Source organism: Salvelinus alpinus, chromosome 19 (genome assembly GCF_045679555.1).
Source record: "Salvelinus alpinus chromosome 19, SLU_Salpinus.1, whole genome shotgun sequence".
Lineage (NCBI taxonomy): Eukaryota > Metazoa > Chordata > Actinopteri > Salmoniformes > Salmonidae > Salvelinus > Salvelinus alpinus.
This window is the reverse complement of record NC_092104.1, coordinates 37,329,629-37,346,152: the sequence shown is the minus strand read 5'-3', so window position 1 is coordinate 37,346,152 and position 16,524 is coordinate 37,329,629. Positions and strand designations below refer to the sequence as shown.

Genomic DNA, 16,524 nt, shown 5'->3' with positions numbered 1-16,524 from the left:
CACACACCTGTATATATATATATAAGGTTTCAAAGTTGACGGTGCATTTCAGAGCAAAACCCAAGCCGTGAGGTTGAAGGAATTGTCCGTAGAGCTCCGAGACATAATTGCGTTGAGATACAGATCTGGGGAAGGGTACCAAAACATTTCTGCAGCATTGAAGGTGCCCAATAACACAATGGCCTCCATCATTATTAAATGGAAGAAGTTTGGAAACACCAATACTCTTCCTAGAGCTGGCCGCCCGGCCAAACTGAGCAATCTGGGGAGAAGGGCCTTGGTCAGGGAGGTGACCAAGAACCCGGTCACTCTGACAGAGCTCTAGAGTTCCTCTGTGGAGATGGGAGAATTTGCAGAAGGACAACCATCTCTGCAGCACTCCACCAATCAGGCCTTTATGGTAGAGTGGCCAGACGGAAGCGACTCCTCAGTAAAAGGCACATGACAGCTCACTTGAAGTTTGCCAAAAGGCACTTAAAGATTCTGACCATGAGAAACAAGATTCTCTGGTCTGATGAAAACAAGATTGAACTCTTTGGCCTAAGTGCCAAGCATCACGTCTGGATGAAACCTGGGACCATCCCTACAGTGAAGCATGGTGGTGGCAGCATCATGCTGTGGGGATGTTTTTCAGCGGCAGGGACTGCTAGACTAGTTTGAGGGAAAGATGAACGAAGCAAAGTACAGAGAGATCCTTGATGAAAACCTGTTTCAGAGCGCTCAGGACCACAGACTGGGGTGAAGGTTCACCTTCCAACAGGACAACGCCCCTAAGCACACAGCCAAGACAACGCAGGAGTGGCTTCGGGACAAGTCTCTGAATGTCCTTGAGAGGCCCAGCAAGAGTCCAGACTTGAACCCGATCGAACATCTCTGGAGAGACCTGAAAATAGTTGTGCATCAATGCTCCCCATCCAATCTGACAGAGCTTGAAAGTATCTGCATAGAAGAATGGGAGAAACTCCTCAAATACAGGTGTGCCAAGCTTATAGTGTCATACCCAAGAAGACTCGATGCTGTTATCGCTGCCAAAGGTGCTTCAACAAAGTACTGAGTAAAGCATCTGAATGCTTATGTAAATGTGATATTTCCATAAAAAAAAATTATGAACTAGCAATTATGGGGTATTGAGTGTAGATTGATTAAGAAAAAAAACGATTTAATCAATTTTAGAATAAGGCTGTAACATAACAAAATGTGGGAAAAGTCAAGGGGTCTGAATACTTTCCGAAGGCACTGTATACTGTAGTTTCCATAACTAAAAATATTGTTGTTTCAGCTGTTTGAAGCTGGTGTACAAAACCGAAAGTAAAAGACACAAAAACAAAATGTAAGAACAGGAAGCATAGAAATAGTGCCCATGCACTTGCTTTCAAGTAGAATGATAGATTTATAACTCACATTTCTATGTGAATTTGGTCAGGTCCCCAAAAAGTTACATATTGCCACTTTAAAAAGACAGATTTCTATATTACGCTAATTATATTTCAGCGGGGCCACGGAAATTTACTCGAGGGTTAACATTTATGTTTTAGTAGACACTCTTATCCAGAGTGACTTACAGGAGTAATTAAGGTTTACGTGCCTTGCTCAAGGGCACATCAACAGATTTTTCACCTAGTAGGCTCAGGATTTGAACCAGTAACCTTTCGTTTACTGGCTCAAGGCTCTTAGCCGCTAGGCTAGCTGCCAGCGTGATATCAGGCTCTATTGTTTGCTTCCTCCTCTCTCTTTCTCTCTGTCTGTCTTCAGTAAGAGAAAACCTATGGCAATTTATACTTGAATAACTTTTTTTTAAATTATTCATATACAGTATTAATTCTTGCGACTACAGGGGGTGCTGTTCCGAATTAGCATTTTGTCGTCTCCAAATTAAACTGCCTAGTACTCAATTCTTGCTCGTACAATATGCATATTATTAATTATATTGGATAGAAAACACCTTCTAGTTTCATACAACGTTGAAATTATGTCTGTGGGTGACCCAGAACTCTTTCTACAGCGAAATCCATGACAGACAGTGAAAGGTCTGAGAGCGAAGCTCTGGTTTCAGATCAGTTTTTAAGGTCTCTGTCTATCCTATGGAACGACACGAACTGCACCCGCCTTCCCCTGGATGTCAGTAACCAATGAGAAGTGGAATGGGCCTTCTAGGTAGCTCTCAGAGGTTATAAAAGACCAAGGAGTGAGAGTAACCCCCCTTTCGACGCTCGCCCTTACGCAGGATGGGACCTCCGGACGCCATTTTCACAGGCTCGGTTATCAACTTGAAATGTATCCGTCTGTAATTTAATTCGATATAGGACTTAGAAACATCATAAGGTAGTTAATTTAAACCGTTTTATAGCAATTTATATCCGTTTAGTGCGATTTTGAGGAATTTCTTTGTTGTGCACTCTGAAACTTTGGACACGTTTTGGGGTCCCGTTCGATCGTTAGTGGATATTTCGAAGGACAGAGGACATCTATCGACCAAAAGACGTTTATAACATAGAAAGGATACATTGCCCAAGAATATGATGGAAGAACAGCTCAAAGTAAGCAATATTTAATATGATAAATTGTTGTTCTGTCGAAATATTTTAAACGCATATTTCGCCATTTTGTTTGGTATAGCTTCACTTGGCGAACCCTGTATTGAAAAGTAAGGATAATTTTAAAAATGTAAATCAGCGGTTGCATTAAGAACTAATTTGTCTTTCGATTCCTGTCAACCCTGTATTTTTTAGTCAAGTATATGATTAGCTTTCAATTAAACTAGATCACTCTGATAGATGACGTCAGACATATTGAGGCTTGATTTCCTAGTATTTTTATTGTGTAACCACGGTTTTGTATGGCTAAATATGCACCTTTTCGAACAAACTGTATATGTATGTTGTAAAATGATGTTACAGGAGTGTCATCGGAAGAATTCTGAGAAGGTTAGTGAAAGAATTAATATCTTTTGGCGGTGATTACGTTATAGCGCTCTTTGGCTGGAATCGATGCTCTGGTAACGTTTGCACATGTAGTATGCTAACTTATCGATTTATTGTGTTTTCGCTGAAAAACGCTTAGAAAATCTGAAATATGGTCTGAAATCACAAGAACTGGGTCTTTCCATTGCTATGCTTTGTCTATTTTTATGAAATGTTTTATGATGAGTAAATTGGTCATACACGTTGCTCTATCTAGTAATTCTAGTCGATTTGTGATGGTCGGTGCAATTGTAAACTGTGATTTCTACCTGAAATATGCACTTTTTTCTAACAAAAACTATCCTATACCATGAATATGTTATCAGACTGTCATCTGATGTTTTTTTTTATAGGTTATTGGCTATCAATATCTTAGTTGAGCCGAATTGGTGATAGCACCTGAAGGAGTAAGAAACTGATGGAGTTAGAATAGTGGTGTATTTTGCTAACGTGTTTAGCTAATAGATTTACATATTTTGTCTTCCCTGTAAAACATTTTAAAAATCTGAAATGGTGGCTTTATTCACAAGATCTGTATCTTTCATCTGGTGTCTTGGACTTGTGATTTAATGATATTTAGATGCTACTATCTACTTGTGAAGCTATGCTAGCTATGCTAATCAGTGTGTGGGGGGTGGGGGGTGCTCCCGGATCCGGGATTGATACTCGTGAAAGGTTAATTTATTATATCTGTGTCAATATTGTCCATGAGTTTTAATAGTTTTAATAGATTGACCAAATGGCTCAAGAGAAAATAGCCTCATTAATAAAAAAAAGCATCTAATCAACAATGTCATTATTTTCAATTAACACTGCAACTCTTCCAACTATTAACTTTTTTCACAACTGCCACCAGTTTGACGACAAAACATAGTAAATAAATAAATACAAGTTTTTAAAAATGTATAAAGGATATTTCATGCTGAAACCCTCATACAGTATTACACATCAATGGTATTAATTAAGTTGATGGTTTATATTCAGGATAATGTTTAAAAGGGTCACTACACGTCTTGTGATAGACTACTTAAAATCCTTGAAAGATCCTCGAAGATCTGGTAGTTTCAGTATATACCTACCCTTTGCAACCCTATCTTTGACAGAAAAATGTGAAAGCCACTCTTCCTAGAGTTTGAACTACAACAGGTCGGCACAGACCATCACATTCAGATTGGAAATACCCAAAATGACTTAACAGTGATCATTGATGGTATATGGTAGTGACATTACTGGTAAACAAAATGGAACTCAGCAACATCTCTTCAAGTACAATCTATCCATTTTTTTCACCAAACACGGTCACAGCTCCAAAGCGCTCAGGTGTGGCCATCACACTGTTTTTGATTCACAGCAGTGCTGTGGCCGCGAAGATAATCACTGTCGAAGATATTATATTACACCTACATCTGTCAGGACTGAGTGTGGAGGAAAGCAACATGGTCTGACAGCGTGTCTGAGTGCTTGGGTTGATTAACATACAACACTATGGCACCTGACAGCCAAATGAACTGCCTGCTGGCACTTCTCTAATCCACTCACAATAATCTGAGCAGAAACAATTATGGAGGACATGGCAGATGAAGTCCAGCCATCCTAACACATTACACTGATGGGCTAACACTGGCCCCCAGTGGCACATTATCGGCCAGCTTAACTCACAATCAATACTTTAACATACACACTCACCTTCCTCCTCAGTAGCCTGACTGGGGAAGGCTGGTATTCTATAGAGGACTGGAGTGGAGCGACCACATCACTGTGAGTTATACAGTCTCTGTCAAACTCATCCCTCAAGGTATCATAAACGTCCAGGAGGATCAAGAGGCACATTAAATCAGACACATTAGGCAGCTAAAGGGAGAATACTTACTTAGAGGACATTAAGGCTGTCTCGAGATCAAGCCCAGGAAATTAACAACTCGCCCAACAGATACAATCAGTGACAGATATGAGGGATGGGATTCGAGAGCATGAAGGTGTGCAGGCCTAGGTGATGAATATAGAGTTGGCTTGACAGAACCAATTAAGCAACCCACGGTCCACATCAGCCCAGCCTGGTCTCAGAGCAAAACACATTATAATGTACTAAAATCCGTGAAACTCCATTTAGTATGATATGTTACTTTACGTCAGGTAACATTATATTGGCCTACGTAAATCCAGGATACCCAAAATCAATGATGAAGGCACTGTAATGCACAGAGTCTAAATTAGTCAAGAATTAGAGCAGAACGTGTGGCTAGTGCTGTTGCGGTGACCGTATTACCGCCACACCTGCGGTCACGAGTCATGAAATCAGTCAAACTCCACGTGACCGCTTAGTCACGGTAATTAGGCTTCTCCAAGCTCTGATGCTGCTGACAGTCATTAGTAGCCTACCAATGCCTGGAACTCAGCACTCTATTGTCGCTCTAATCACTCTGACATCAATGCAAATATGTTCAAAAATCAAATCAAACACTTCATGAAAGCCCATGAGCTCATGTTGCGCAACATTTCTATAGTCTATGCAATTGCGCGGGAAAACAGAGTGATGGACTCTACTAAAAAGTGGAGGGTCCCATCAGCCTTCTATAGGCTAGGCGTACTATATTTATTTCTCAACTTTCCTAATATTAAGCACATTGTTTATCTTTACAACATGAGTATGGCCTAACTGGCTGGCATGAAAATTAACCATGGGTAAAGTGTCCTCCATTCTCTATTTAAGTGCATAGATGACATGTATTTTTCCCGCTGCCCCTGTTTTGAGACAAGTGCATGATAATGGTCCATTCTAAGTCAAAAGAAATTTCACACATATATTATTTAGTGTATGTAAAGAAAAGATTAAATCAAGAAAAGTCTGATGGGTGACAATATTAGCCTATCAAATGTGAATGATATATTATCACCTGTCAATCATGCCCAGCATAAGAGAGTGCCTTTTTTGCGACTTTTTTGAGTCATAGTCGCACACCTCATGTAGCCTAGCCCATAGCCCTATATGTTTTGATAGGGTTTGTATAACAACTAAAGTGGCCAAATAACCTCTTAAAATTAAGCACATTAATCTGCTTTACAAGGGGTCTGGCATACATCTGGCATACATTAGCAGCGAGTGAACTTCAAATTTGGGGAAGATAATTTTCACCATTTAAAATGCACCTTTATAATAAAAGCCTTACATGCATAATTGCATTTGCGGTCACTTATAATATTTATTTCTCACAAAGAATAGAATAGGTTGCCTTTTGTACTATGGGGGAAAGTAGATTAACATAGGCTAGTGCTTTTGCTGTTCGTTAGGCCTACTCATCTTGTTGGCTAGCGAAAAGTAAATGTGGACTGTCCTTCCAATATCTTCAATATGCATCTCGGAATTGGATAAGGACATGCACAGTTGCGTCCCCAATGTGTCTGTCTTCACTTGTAGCCTGTGAGAAAGACCTGATCACGTGATGGAGAGTCATGTGAGTGCGAGCTGCTTAGGAGTTTGCAGCACTCGGGGAGAAGGGCACAACGCAGCACTCCGGGCCAAGGGCACAATGGCCACTGGCTTCAAAAGGCATGTCTTTTTTTGGGGTGCATTATGGCCACAAAGGGGATGCCGCCGTGAAATTTGAGGCATTATCAAGTGCTTTATAAAAAATCGAAATTAGAGTCGCATCATGCAGCCTTAAAATGTATAAACAATCTAAACATGTAACCCAACGATTGTAGAACAACTAAAGTTACATTAATAACTCTAAATTAAGCATATAGGAGTAACCGCTCAACACAGAATAGCCGCATGTGCGCACTCCCTCAAATCGTTTGGAGAAAATATTCGTATTTTATTCAGCTTGTTCAATTGTATTATTCATACTATAAAATAATATAAAACAATGCCATGGAATTCCAAGCAAATCTTGTCTGCTAAATTAACTAGTGTAGCCACAGCAATTTAGCATTGCCAGATCAGGACTTAACATAAGGACAACTCATAAGGACAAGAGTATGCTATTCTGTTCTTCTGAAATAGACCACATTTTCTTCATATCATGCTTCTTTAGACCTGTCTTAAATAAATAATAGATTTAATTTGAAGGTGTAGGCTATATTACATGGATTTCTTAGACTTTTTAGAATGTAGATGTTCCAAAAGGTCTGTATCAGTGGCTTGTAGGCTATGTGTGTAAGCTAGGAGATTCTAAATGTGTTTCTGTTAATTAACAGTCAATTACCGTGAGACAGACACTTATTTGCTTGACAATCACTGGCTGACGAAATGTTGTGACCGCCACAGCCCTACGCGTGGGACTGCCTAACCTCACCTGGAGAGGGTGACTCACCTACCGACTTCAGGGGCTAATAACCTCAGCGAACTGACAAACACCACACAGAGTGGGATATCAAACTAATCTGGGACCAGGGGAGAGTTTGGGCATCTCACATACAGTGCACTCTACACATCCGGGCACATTTTCTGCATTTGGTATCATCTGTCCTTTTTCACCTACAAAAATTATTGACGATATATGCATGCAAAAAAAAACTGACAGAGCCTAATTTCTGCCTGTACCTGTCAACACAGATTTGTTTAAGTAGCATTATTCTCTAGTGTGGGGTTAAGGGAGAAGCATGTCAGATGAGGTATCCTTTTAAAAACATGCAGTGTAATCATAAATATACTTAAAACTGCCTTTAATTCCCCAGGCCCAAATTACACGAATTAATCATGTTTACACTGATGCTCCACGGCTATGATTAGAAATGAACTGATACAATCTAGGTCTTCTTCACCAAACTGGTTTATGCAAGAATAAACATAGTTATTTCTACTCAAAGCACTAACATCCTCTGTCAGCAACCTCTTTATCTGAGGTTGCTCCCTTTTCTCTGAAACTCACTCTGGCGTGGAGGGACATCAGTTCTCAATATATAACACAATGCTAATGTGGTAGAGCAGGCTACAGAAAAAGATTCCTCCTAAACACACTTTAAGAAAATCATCTTTAAGATGTTGAGCGCAAAAACGAGGCCAAAGTTCCTTCCTCACTATAACTCATTAGTGTAGACAGAGTAGCTACCTGTAATTAGGATGGCCCAGGTTTTTGTCTCCTTGGCTGAATTCATCGTCATGACATGTTCAAAGAGAGTGAAACAGACATCAATTGGCGGAGTCTTTGGCACATAATGGACCTGTCTATAGATAGCTCAGCCAGTTAGGATGGGAAACAGACTGTGGACAGATTGAAGTCTCTGCACTCCAGTTGGAGAGTTAGCCATTCCATAGATCATTTACAAGTCATTGTCACAAGTCAGAAGGAGGATTTCTCAGGGAACAGAAGTGAGCCATTGATGTGGAGGCTTTGCCTGAATCCCACTGTACTGTTTTGGGTTTGGTGTTGTGTTTTGTGCGGTGTAGCCTCGGTTTGAGAGAGGCACAGAAAAGAAAAGAACTCAAGCGACCTGTCATTGATGTTTCCATATCAAATGCCTTCTTTCGCTGAGTGTTTTGTTTATCCTGTCTTTAGGCTTAAATCTGAAAATAGATACTCTAAAAATAGAATCTTATCTGTTCCGGATTTGTTTATTGATTTAACACAAGCGGTTATGTAGAATGTACAAATGCCTGTATATTGTCAATCAACACAGATGTACTCTCATTCAATCCTATTTGGTTCAAATAAATTATTCCCAGTGTCTTAGTTGTTTCATAATCAGGCACACCTACAGTATGTGCCTTATTGTTCTCTCTTTACTGCTGTGCAAATTAGACAATTATGTGTGCCTGCTACCGGCATTTGTCACCTGTCAGTGACTAACCTGAGTAGCAGTGCTTGACTTGGGCTGGAGCTCACCGGAGCTCACTACCGGCACCTCAAATTTTCTACTGCTTGAGCTCCTGTTCCTCTTATAGAATATTAGCTCAAAAGTATTGTGGAGCTCCTGCACCTAAATGTAAACCTTACCGGCACCCAAAATGAGTACCGGCACCTATTTCAGTCCAAGTCAAGCGTTGATCCCAAGGCACAATACAGCCTGTATATAGCCATTGAGATTATAATTAAACTATAGATGAACACTAGCAGGACACTTAGACAAAAAGACACGACAGAAGTCAATATCCAAAGTATTTTCATCACCAGAAGGTTGAAAAGAATTCTGACAAAATTAAACACAAATCAATGTTTCAAAATGTACTTGAGTTTTATCCCTTCTTGCAACGGGCAATGAGTCAGGCTTGGACTGTGCCAGCAGTCAATACAACAATAAATGGCCATGCAACTGAGTGCACTTGGCCATTCTTCATTACGCTCCACCTTCCATGAAATGGCTTAAACCCATCTCACTGGAAACTCCATCTCAATCAGTCACCATCCAACCACTAAACACGGGTCACTGGACAATGGTCACTGGAATTCAATTAAGACATCTGCACACTCAAATAATACCAACATGTAAATAAACAGCAATTGCATGAGCCTCGTGCAAACAATTTTTTTCCGACCATATGAAAACCATATGTAAACCTGCAATATCTTTTTCATTGGAATTTTCTTTTAAATGTTGATGATAAAAAGTAGTTTTGTCTATAAATCGAATAATTTCTTTCTGATTAGTCTCTACCGACTGACCTTGACCACATCTTCATCTGTGGAATGACAGTCCACTGCCTCTGAGACGTCAGTGACCATGCCGTCCGCTCCGATGGTCACCACCTTAACTGGGACAGCCACAGTCTTCCCTGTCAGCACAGCCGTATTCAGGATCTCCGTGTCCTGAGAGAAAGAGACAGAGGACCAGCAACAGTCATACACATGGAAATATCAGTACATTACACAACATGGAGAAAAACAGCTCTATAATCAGAACCGTTACTGAGTGGACAGCTCCAGAATCAGCACCATTACTGAGTGGACAGTTATAGAATAAGCACCATTACTGAGTGGACAGTGCTCGAATCAGCACTATTACTGAGTGGACAGCTCTAGAATCAGCACTGCTACTGGGTGGACAGCTCTAGAATCAGCACTATTACTGAGTGGACAGCTCTAGAATCAGCACTGCTACTGGGTGGACAACTCTAGAATCAGCACTATTACTGAGTGGACAGCTCTAGAATCAGCACCATTACTGAGTGGACAGCTCTAGAATCAGCACCATACTGAGTGGACAGCTCTAGAATCAGCACCATTACTGAGTGGACAGCTCTAGAATCAGCACCATTACTGGGTGTACAGCTTTATAGTGAACTTCTCCAGAATCAGCACCATTACTGAGTGGGCAGCTCTAGAATCAGCTCCATTACTGAGTGGATAGATCTGTTACTGTTAGTGAGTTCACAGCTCTGGGTAGAGAAACAAGCTCAGTTCTATTAGGGAGTGGGCAGCTGTGTCTGACCTCAGTATTGTTATTAAATGGAAACCCTGGTGGAGAGAGAGGATCAGCAGGGGTTCATTACTCCCAATAAAGCCCCTAACCTTTCATTACACAGCCATCACACTGTCAGAGGAGATAATTGGGCCAATTAAGACAGGCCTGGGAAAGGCTTTACTGTCTTAGCCAGACATGAACATGAAATTGTCTGTTATAGCCATTCACTTCATTACAGTTTGATTTCAATTAGACAGCTAAGCACGCTGAACCAGCATGAGAAAGGCCTTGGAGCCAAGGTACACAGCCTTTAGATCATTGAGGACTGTCTGCTCTTTGCTTTATTGAGGACCCCACATGACATTATTTAATCCTATAGAGTGAAAAATGTCATTCCAAGCAAGGTCTTCTCATTTAATTGCTACTACCAAACCTTGGTTAAAGCTGTGTCTGTACTGAAGACTTGGCTTTCAAATGCTTCTGAGATGGCATGACATTATGCAGAATTAAGGTATGGTTATTAACCTAATTCCAAAATGATGTCTATAGAAGACATTGACATATATTTTCATATCACTAATACTGACACCTTGTAACAGGCTCTATCTGCTGTGTGAATGACTTCCTGTCAACATATTCCTTTCTCTGCATGAGGGAAGAACACATGAATTTGTATACTGCTCCGTATACTGCCAGCATGGGTCCTTAATACTTGTACTTATGTCTGTGTGCTTGTGAAAAAAAGAGAAAAGCGGGATTAAGTTCCGTTAAAAGGAGCCTGGACTTTTGTAAGCGTCAATTACCCAGTCCATTCAGGCTTTGGAGTGAAGTTATTATTAGCTGTGCCAAAAGACACCAAGGAATCACAAAAACACTTAATGTGGCACCATCTTCAAATAGCTTTTCATTACATTTTTATTGACTGTGACAGTGTTACATAGCATATAAACCCCTCTCTCTCACTCTCCCCGGTGCTGACTTTGCTTCAATTCCCCTTAAAATAGGGGCTGCAGGAAATTAATTCTATCTCTGCTGGGATTTCTCCATTTCCAGAGGGTCTTTTATAATAGATTATGGGGTAAATGGTTGAGACCTGCTGAAACACAGGGCAGGGTTACATTACAGCAGTTGGAAGTGACCCAGCAGGCTGGGACCAGCAGAAGAGAGAGAGAGCAGGCCCTGTCAGTAATAAGATGCTTCAATGGCCCACACAGCCAGCCACACACACACACAGCCAGCCACATACACACAGAAAGCACGATTATTGACAAAATGGAGAGATGTGGTGCACAACAGAAGAGTTACTTACAGCTGACTCTGAATGGGACAGAGGTCATAGTGAAATATGAGCCAGATTCCTGTAGTACAGGAATTATTACTCTATTAACTAGTAGACTGTTAAAATAGAAAGACTCAAAACACCATCATTGTGCAGTAAAACCATGAAAAGTAGTGCACCTTAGCTGAGATCTGGTGTTTGGAGGGTGTTTGAATGTAAACCCAATGCAAGTGTTATGATACATTGAATGTTTTTTTAAACAGAATGGAAGTACTCTGAACCACCCAAAGTGGTTCTTCAATCTGAATATTGGAGTTTTTAAGAGTGTTGTGAAAACACGTTTTGGTGTTTCGGTGCATGTAAAAGGCATCATCAAAACCAAACAAATATGTTTTGGCAGACTGTGTCTCTCATATAATCAAATATCTTTTAATTGCAAATTATTTATTGCATAAATATTGATTGATTATAAATATTGATAGAATTTTCTGTCAATATTTTGATAAACATTTTAAAGAAGACACTGGGAATGTAATACTTTTCCCAGGCGAGACTTTGGCACTAATTATAGCTACAGTTGCCAGACATTTACAAATAAATGTTACAATCAAAACGTTTAGGGCTATGCAAGTTATAGCAGAGGTAACATGTATGAGTTGGGCCTTCATCACTGATATTCACGTGGAGGTGAACCCAGGTCTCCTACTTGTCAAAACACTGCCTTAGGACACTCAGCCATTCTTCAGGACTAAACTGTTGTACACAATCCAAGAATGTATGTCAATCAAAATGTTATCACATTGAAAAAGGAAAGTGAAAAATAATGAACTCAATAAGAACATTTGTTTTGTGTAGGACGTTGGCCTTTAATGCTAACAGTCTGAGTAAAACAGCCATTTTGATTCATTGATCAGTGTTCTTGATGCTACTGGAGTTAATTGACACCTCATTGTTTGCACCCTTCGTGCTAATTTATGCAAATTAATGCCTGCTTTTTAGTTAATACTGCTGGCTTGTTTGCCTACTAGCTTTATGAGTTTTATGTACTGTTTGATGTATACCCAACATACTATATGCTAAACTAAATAGCCACGGCCATTTTTGCCTGCTCTATCTTTGGCCTAACACACCACATGTTATTGCATCCCACTTTTGACATTCATTTTGTTATCTTGATGCTATCTATATTTGCAAAGCTTAATCACGTATATGCTTTCTGCATATTGGTATTGATGTTTAATAATTGTATTCATATTGCAATTTAATATTATAGTATTTTATAACGTAATTATACTTTCATGTACTGTCATTATTGCTTGTTATTATTCGTTTTTTCTCTGTCTCCCTGCAGAAAAACATACATACAATGTTACCCACAGGCTGGCCAATCCTAAACACAACCAATCAAGACCTGGATCACAGACTACTGCCAACTGTCAATCATATTGTCTATCTCAACTGTATTGTGATTCAATTCATCTGAACAACCTTCCATGCCATGTATCATGATCTGAATATAAAGACTCAGGTCAGGACATTCGCATAATGGATTACCGGTGGATCACATTGAGCCCTGGGCTGAAGTTTTGTCATTGCCTGTATTTCTTTCCATGAATGTGAAATATGCCACATTTCTATTGATTTTGAAGAATATTATACATATCTTTATCAATGTAAAAATGTGAATGTTACGATGTGCGCTGAGAGTCGGGAAGCAAGTTCTGGGAGAGAGTGATTTAATCAATAAACGAAACATAATACCAAACAAGAAACACGAACACCGCACAGACATGAAACAGAAACAATGACGCCTGGGGAAGGAACCGAAGGGAGTGACATATATAGATAGGGCAGATAATCAAGGAGGTGATGGAGTCCAGGTGAGTGTCATTATGCGCAGATGCGCGTAACGATGGTGACAGGTGTGCGCCATAACAAGCAGCCTGGTGTCTTAGAGGCCGGAGAGGGAGCACACGTGACAGTGAAAGACCTGTTAATGTTTTGTAATTTAATCATTTGCAAATAACAGATAAAGCATTTGAAGCTTCAATCATGTATTGAAAAAGCAATTTTGTACTCATTAGTTATTATCCTGGACAAACATATTAATTTATTTTCACAAAACAATCTTTTCTGGTGTCCTTTGTTTGAGCATAGTACTGTACATTTGAGCTTTTGGAATTACCGATGAGCAGTTAATCAACACCATATCAGAGCAGGGAATATACAATAAGAGGGACTCCCCTTTACAGTATTGGGAGACTAGAAGAATGGATCTAATTCTGCACTAGACAGGATTCAAAACACCTTCATAGTGTTTAGGAGCTTTAGACAGAGGGAACAACACCGAAAGAGAAGGGATCTAATTCTGCACTGGACATGACTTTTCGGGTTAGTGCTCCCAGTCTCTGGCAAGGTGGTGCACAACTCTTGATTAAGTGGTGTTAGAACAAACCATGTCATGTTTCAGAACACCTCAGGATGAATGTTTCAGTATACTACCCTCACAACCATGTGTTTCAATATTCCAGCAAAGATAAGGTTGTGTCTCCTTTAAGGTGGTGGCAGCTCAGTTGCCACTAGTTTTAGTGTTACAAAGCACTTCATTTTAACAGTGTAATGCTACCACCTGGCTGGGAGACTTAGACTTTTTAGGAATGTGATACATTTTTGTCACCCGTATACCTGAGAAACCATATACCTAAAACTCACTTATTTTGAGTGACTCCTTAACACTATTACCTTGCATGGCCTTGATGCGGGTTGTTCTGTGACCCAGGAGCAAATAGCTACCAGTTCTGGAGACCCTATTTGATAGCCAATCAGCCCTGTCTCAGCCACACAGATTGAGTGTTTTTCGGCCTTTGCCTTATAACATCTGGGAGAAGTGGCTGCCCAGTTTATCATGGGCCTCTGTTAGCATTCAGAACGTGCAGTCGCTGCTTAGAGATGTGGTCTGGGTCATAATTTCTGCTCGCATCTGGCTTGTATCTGAAAATAAGTGAGACTTATAGTGTCAGCCAGAGTGACACAGTCAGCATGAGAAGCAGCCAGCCAAGCTCCCTGTGCTGTCCCAGGCTACAGGCTAGTGATCCGCTCGCCACATCTGCCTCTGCCTGCCCTAAAACATTCACATTCTAACCCAGCCACCTTGACCACTGCTCCCACTAGAGCAGGTCAAGCACAACGTTGAGCCAGGGATTTGAAAGGCTTGTATTATTCATAAAGCACTGGTGAGAGCGAGAGAGAAAGCAGTAAAAATACATCTGGTGTGGAGAGGGAGAGAGACCCATCTGTGCTTATACTTATGTCAACACCACTGGGGCAGTTTGAAACCCAGCTTAATGTGCCTTGCTCACGTAGCCTACCATACGAATAAGTAGGAGCACATCATTGACCAATGCAGTCTTATCTACTCAATCATATTTTACTTGATTGTTGTGTGCATAACCTATTATAATAGTGGGCGTGCTGACCCACTCATATTTTCTTTTCAATTTGAGCAGGTGATGAATTAATATGACGGATGCACATATAAAATGTGATAGCCCTTCAACAGTCAAGCAATTTAAGTTAATTATTTAAAAAAAGCTTAGATAACCCACTACTCTGAGATAAACAAATGTTTTCTACCTTTCACATTATTTGTGTACAGGGAGACAGTAAAAAGGGCATAAGAAGATGACAAATATGTTTCAGAAAATAAATGACAATCCATCTGTGTCATGAAGCTATTAAAGTGGAACTGACAACGTTTTAGCAACATGAAATCTTATCAAAATTTGTTCATATACACCCCCAGGGAGAATAACAACTTTTAAAATAAAAAAATGACCAGTGAGCACTTACAGTGCATTCGGAAAGTATTCAGACCCCTTGACTTTTTCCACATTTTGTTACATTACAGCCTTTTTCTAAAATTGATTAAATTTGTCCCGAAGCCACTCCTGCGTTTTCTTGGCTGTGAGCCCATGTCTGGCTTCTATTGTTGCTCTGTTGGAAGGTGCACCTTCTCCCCATTCTGAGGTCCTGAGTACACTGGAGCATGTTTTCATCAAGGATCTCTCTGTACTTTGCTCCGTTCATCTTTCCCTCGATCCTGACTAGTCTCCCAGTCCCTGCCACTGAAGAAAAACATCCCCACATCATGATGCTGCCACCACCATTCTTCACTGTAGCAATGGTGCCAGGTTTCCTCCAGACGTGACGCTTGGTATCCAGGCCAAAGAGTTCAATGTTGGTTTCATCAGACCAGAGAATCTTGTTTCTCATGGTCTGAGCGTCTTTAGGTGCCTTTTGGCAAACTCCAAATGGGCTGTCATGTGCCTCTTACTGAGGAGTGGCTTCCGTCTGGCCACTCTACCATAAAGACCTGATTTGTGGAATGCTGCAGAGATGGTTGTCCTTCTGGAAGGTTTTCCCGTCTCCACAGAGGAACTCTGGAGCTCTGTCAGAGTGACCATCAGGTTCTTGGTCACCTCCCTGACCAAGGCCCTTTTCCCCGAATTATTCAGTTTGGCAGGGAGGCCAGCTCTTGGTGGTTCCAAACTTCTTCCATTTAAGAAGGACAGAGGCCACTGTGTTTTTGGGAACCTTCAATGATGCAGACAATTTTTGGTACACTTCACAAGACCTGTGCCTCGACACAATCCTGTCTTTGGGCTCTACGGACAATTCCTTCGACCTCATGGCTTGGTTTATGCTCTGACATGCACTGTCAACTGTGGGACCTTATATAGACAGGTGTGTGCCTTTCCAATTTTGTCCAATCAATTTAATTTATCACTGGTGGACTGTAATCAAGTTGTAAAAACATCTCAAGGATGATCAATGGAAACAGGATGCACCTGAGCTCAATTTTGAGTCTCATAGCAAAGGGTCTGAATACTTATCTAAATAAGGTAGTTCTGTTTTTGATTTCTAATACATTTTCAAAATGTTCAA

The 16,524-nt window shown here is 40.5% G+C and overlaps 2 protein-coding genes across 5 annotated transcripts in view; one reads left to right on the top strand and one right to left on the bottom strand.

Annotated features, from left to right (window-relative positions):
* LOC139545490 (solute carrier family 15 member 4-like) overlaps positions 1–13,309 on the top strand; it is a 113,665-nt gene extending 100,356 nt beyond the window's left edge. For 2 of the 3 annotated variants that reach the window (XM_071353308.1, XM_071353307.1), the window contains exon 9: positions 12,932–13,309. In XM_071353308.1, the coding sequence (XP_071209409.1) occupies positions 12,932–13,089 (158 nt within the window). In that variant the 3' untranslated portion in view covers positions 13,090–13,309. The remainder of the gene's footprint in view (positions 1–12,931) is intronic. The other variant, XM_071353305.1, reaches the window with a different exon arrangement.
* LOC139545489 (transmembrane protein 132C) overlaps positions 1–16,524 on the bottom strand; it is a 240,398-nt gene that overhangs the window by 51,681 nt on the left and 172,193 nt on the right. For both annotated transcript variants that reach the window (XM_071353303.1, XM_071353304.1), the window contains exon 5: positions 9,563–9,706. In XM_071353303.1, coding sequence (XP_071209404.1) covers positions 9,563–9,706 — 144 coding nt within the window. The remainder of the gene's footprint in view (positions 1–9,562; positions 9,707–16,524) is intronic.